We start from the raw sequence: 5,101 nt of genomic DNA on the forward strand, positions 1-5,101 counted from the left end.
TACAGGCAGCTGGCAGCCTGCCAGGCCACAGAGCGGTTACAGAGGCCGCTGTAAATCCAAACAGTGACAAGCAAACACACCCCCATCCTTCCCTCCTGTGGGAGGAATACGAGGGGCGGAGGGGAGAGTCCTGCAGGGTCCCGGGGCACAGGACCAACCCAGCGGCCATCTGGCCACATCTCCCCACACACTGGGCTCTGTGGGGCAGGGGGCGGGGGTGAGTGTGTGTGATCGGGGGTCCCTGCTCTAGAGAAGCTCAAGGTGCGTTCACAGCCAAGACCCAGTGTTGGGGGGTGGGGTTAGGTGGGAGGAGTCAGGGCCACAGAGGTGTCCTCAGTGGAGCCGGGGGGCAGCATCCTCCCAGCCCTTACTGCCGGGACCCAGCTCAGTGGTGACAGCCTTGGGGTCCACGACGCGTTGGAGGAAGCAGGCCCGGAGTGCAGCGTCCGCACCTCCCTTGAGAGGAGCTCAGGAGGGCTTCCCTCCACCCCAGGCTCAGGAGGGCTTCCCTCCACCCCAGCTCAGGAGGGCTTCCCTCCACCCCAGCTCAGGATCCAGGGTGGGGCTCAGAGCTGCCCCCCAGGGTGCACAGCAGGGCACCTGTCACCCCCATCACCCCTGGCTGAGTGATGGCAGCCTTACCCCTGGGGTGCCCCCCTGTCTGGCTCAGCACTGGATTCCCACGTGTCAAGGCAGCGGTGGACGCCTGCCCCCGGTCAGAGAACTGCCCTGCTGAGCCCCCCGGGTCCCCTTCCTCATCACCAACACCCTGGATGCACCTCCACGTCCCACGGGCTGGGTGCAGGCCTGCACCAGACCCGTGCCCGCCAGGAGACCTGCTGACCCACCTTCCCTTTCATCTTCTGCAGGACCAGCTGGACCGATGGGGAAGCAGGCCGAGGCCCCAGCCGGACACGGGTGGACGAAGCGAGGCGGCCGGCTGTGAGGGAGGCACTCCCCTCGTAGCGCGCGGGCCGTGTGGCCATGCGCCCGGGACGCCCCTGAGCAGGCAGGCGCCCTCCCCTCCCGCGCACCCTGCCGCCCAGGCCCCCACCCCGTGCCCCGGGCAGGCTGAGCGGGCGGCCCCCGCGGGCAGGTCCTGATGGCCGGGTGTGGGCGGGGGGCGCCGTGGGTGTGGGTGTGCGTGGCAGCCGCCCTGCTGCACGCGGGCGGGCTGGCGCGCGGCGACTGCTGGCTCATTGAGGGCGACAAGGGCTTCGTGTGGCTGGCCATCTGCAGCCAGAACCAGCCGCCCTACGAGGCCATCCCGCAGCAGATCAACAGCACCATCGTAGACCTGCGGCTCAATGAGAACCGCATCCGCAGCGTGCAGTACGCGGCGCTGAGCCGCTTCGGCAACCTCACGTACCTCAACCTCACCAAGAACGAGATCGGCTACATCGAGGACGGCGCCTTCTCGGGCCAGTTCAACCTGCAGGTGCTGCAGCTCGGCTACAACCGGCTGCGCAACCTGACGGAGGGCGTGCTGCGCGGCCTGGGCAAGCTCGAGTACCTGTACCTGCAGGCCAACCTCATTGAGGCGGTGGCGCCCGGCGCCTTCTGGGAGTGCCCCAACATCGTCAACGTGGACCTGTCCATGAACCGCATCCAGCGCCTGCACAGCGCCACCTTCGCAGGCCTGGCCCGGCTCTCCGTGTGCGAACTCTATAGCAACCCCTTCTACTGCTCCTGTGAGCTGCTGGGCTTCCTGCGCTGGCTGGCGGCCTTTGCCAATGCCACGCAGGCCCATGACCGCGTGCAGTGCGAGTCCCCACCGCTCTACTCCGGCTACTTCCTGCTGGGCCAGGGCCGCCACGGCCAGCGCAGCATCCTGGGCAAGCTGCAGTCTGTGTGCACCGACAGCCCGTATGCGGCAGAGACGCGCCCGGCGCCTGGCCGCCCCCCACCTGGCCACTCACCCCCGCCGCCCCCTGCGCCGCCCGTGGAGCCCAGCGAGGCCCCCTGTGCCGACGACGAGTGCTTCTCTGGCGACGGCACCACGCCGCTGGTGGCCCTGCCCACACTGGCCCCGCAGGCCGAGGCCCGCCCGCTCATCAAGGTCAAGCAGCTGACGCAGAACTCGGCCACCATCACGGTGCAGCTGCCCAGCCCATTCACCCGCATGTACACGCTGGAGCACTTCAACAACAGCAAGTCGTCCACCGTGTCCAGGCTGACCCGGGCCCAGGAGGAGATCCGCCTGACCAACCTGTACGCGCTCACCAACTACACCTACTGCGTGGTGTCCAGCAGCTCGGGCCTCCACCACAACCACACCTGCCTCACCATCTGCCTGCCGCAGCCGCCCAGCCCGCCGGGCCCTGTGCCCAGCCCCTCCACGGCCACCCACTACATCATGACCGTCCTGGGCTGCCTCTTCGGCATGGTGGTGGTGCTGGGCGCCGTCTACTACTGCCTGCGGCGGCGGCGGCGGCGGGAGGGCAAGCAGAAGCAGGCTGCTGCGGCGGCCGGCAGCCTCAAGAAGACCATCATTGAGCTCAAGTATGGGCCCGAGCTGGAGGCGCCCGGCCTGGCCCCGCTGTCCCAGGGCCCACTGCTGGGCCCCGAGGCGGTGACCCGCATCCCGTACCTGCCCGCCACCCCTGGCGAGGTGGAGCAGTACCAGCTGGCGGAGGGTGGCGGGACGCCCAAGGGCAGCAAGGGCGGCTACATGGAGGTGCGCGCGGCGGAGCAGGCGGAGCGCAGGGACGGGGAGCCAGGCCGGCCGGGCCCTGACAGCCAGAGCTCAGTGGCCGAGATCTCCACCATCGCCAAGGAGGTGGACAAGGTCAACCAGATCATCAACAACTGCATCGACGCCCTCAAGGCCGAGTCCACCTCCTTCCACGGCGGCAAGCCGGGGGCCGTGTCCACGGCCGAGCCGCTGGCCGGCAAGCGCGGCTTCCTGGCGCCTGCCTACCAGGACTCCTGCGGCCTGCAGCGGCACCACAGCCTGGAGGCCGCCCCTGGGGCCCCGCGGGCCAGCTCCTCGTCCAGCGGCTCCGCCCGCAGCCCGCGGCCCTACCGCGCCGAGCCGCCCGCGCTGCACGAGGCCAAGTACATCGAGAAGGGCTCGCCCGCGGCGGAGGCCATCCTCACCGTGACGCCCGCGGCCGCCGTGCTGCGGGCCGAGCCCGAAAAGGGCCGGCAGTACGGGGAGCACCGGCACTCGTACCCCGGGCCCCACCCCGCCGAGCCGCCCGCGCCGCCCGAGAGCCTGGGCGGCCGCAAGCCCTCCATCCTGGAGCCTCTGACGCGGACGCGGCCCCGCGACCTGGCCTACGCGCCGCTGTCGCCGCAGTACCGCCACCTGAGCTACGCCGCCAGCCCCGAATGCGCCCGCCGCGCCTCCCGCAGCCTCTGGGGCCGCCTCGGACTCGGCCGCCGGCGGCACCGGGACGCCGCGGAGTGCGTGGCGGCCGGGCACGCGCTGCGCCGCAAGGTGCAGTTCGCCAAGGACGAGGACCTGCACGACATCCTGGACTACTGGAAGGGCGTGTCGGCGCAGCACAAGCCCTGAGCCGGCGCGGGCCGAGGACGCGCCGCGGCCTGTGAGCCAAGCCTCACGGCGCACACACGCGCGCACACACACAGACACACACAGACACATGCGCGCACAGACAGACGCGCACGCGCACACACAGACACGCGCGCACACACACATGCGCGCACAGACAGACGCGCGCACACACAGACGCACGCACACACACGCACAGACACATGCGCGCACAGACAGACGCGCACACAGACACACGCGCGCACACACACACGCACACACACAGACACAGACGCGCGCACACACACGCACAGACACATGCGCGCACAGACAGACGCGCACACAGACACGCGCGCGCACACAGACGCACGCACACACACAGATACGCACACACACGCACAGACACGTGCACACAGACACGCACACACGTACAGACGTGCACACACAGACACGCACACACACAGACACGCACACACACAGACACACACACACACAGACACACATGCACAGACACACGTGCACACACAGACGCACACACGAACACACAGACACGCGCGCGCACACACGCACACAGACACGCACACACAGACCGTGGCCGCTGAAGCCCGGGCTTCGCGGGCACCGTGGGGAGGGCGCCGGCAGGCCAAGCGTGGGCACCCGCCCTGGGACACTCAGCGGCGCGAGGGGCCCGTCCGCACACGCACGCACACGCACGCACACACACACAAGGGACTTCCGAAAACTGTGTCTTAGGGGCGGGGGCGGGGGCGGGGGTTTTTTCATCTTTTGATTCTTCTCTGCCTTCTTTCTCTCCCTCTTTTTTTTAAAGTTCTCTTTAAAAGACGTAAAATGCTCGCCGTCGGGGGTGGCTGCCGCCCCCGCATGACTCCTCTGTCCGTGGCTTTCTGTGGACTCTGTTAGTCCGTCTCTTCGTTGCCGCCACGGGAGAGGGACAGAGCGAACGCAGGCGGCCAGGTGGTCTCAGGAGGGTCCCAGAGCCCCCGGAACTTGGGGCGGGGAGGGCTGTGCCTGCAGACGGCCGGGGTGGCGGGGCCGGGAGTGTGCGTTCCAGCCCTGCCCCGCTATACACTGTCGTCCTGTTGTATAGAGAAATATTTCTATATTTGCAATGTTTGCTGTAAAATGAGAAAGGGAAAAAAAAAAGACTGTGTCTACTAAAAAAAAAAAAAAAGACAATTCTGCAAAGGAAAAAAATCCCAACAGTTGTTTGCAGTGGTTTTTCCTCTGGGACTTGGGGCAAGATGTGTGGTGTGGGGCAGATTGAGGCCCTTGGGAGACAGGGAAGCCAACCCTGGGCTGGGGAGTGGCTTTGAGAGGCGGTGTGGATGGGGCAGAAAGGGCTGAGGGAGCCGGCACGTGGCTGGCACGGTTCAGTGGGAGTGGGGTGACCTGGGGAAAGCCAGCACCCCTCCAATCGCTGGAGACCCAGCTGCAGGATGTGAGCCCCGAGATCCAGATACCACAGGCTCCTGGGGCCCTGAATCTGGCGGGAGAGGCGTGAGTGCATTTATGAACACCAGACTCTTCAAAGTCTCCACGGAAGCCTGGACCCCAACCTCCAGCTGGCACCAGGTCCGTCCAAGT

At 67.4% G+C, this 5,101-nt stretch overlaps 1 protein-coding gene across 1 annotated transcript; it reads left to right on the forward strand.

Annotated features, from left to right (window-relative positions):
* Nucleotides 1-1,102: 1,102 nt before the first annotated feature.
* On the forward strand, nucleotides 1,103-3,520 carry ELFN1 (extracellular leucine rich repeat and fibronectin type III domain containing 1). Its single transcript, XM_055408842.2, has one exon. The coding sequence runs from the start codon at nucleotides 1,103-1,105 to the stop codon at nucleotides 3,518-3,520; it is 2,418 nt and encodes an 805-aa protein (XP_055264817.2).
* The last annotated feature ends 1,581 nt before the right edge of the window (nucleotides 3,521-5,101 follow it).

This window comes from Moschus berezovskii, chromosome 27, assembly GCF_049115385.1.
Source record: "Moschus berezovskii isolate FMDL1 chromosome 27, NW_MosBer_1.0, whole genome shotgun sequence".
Classification (NCBI taxonomy): Eukaryota; Metazoa; Chordata; class Mammalia; order Artiodactyla; family Moschidae; genus Moschus; species Moschus berezovskii.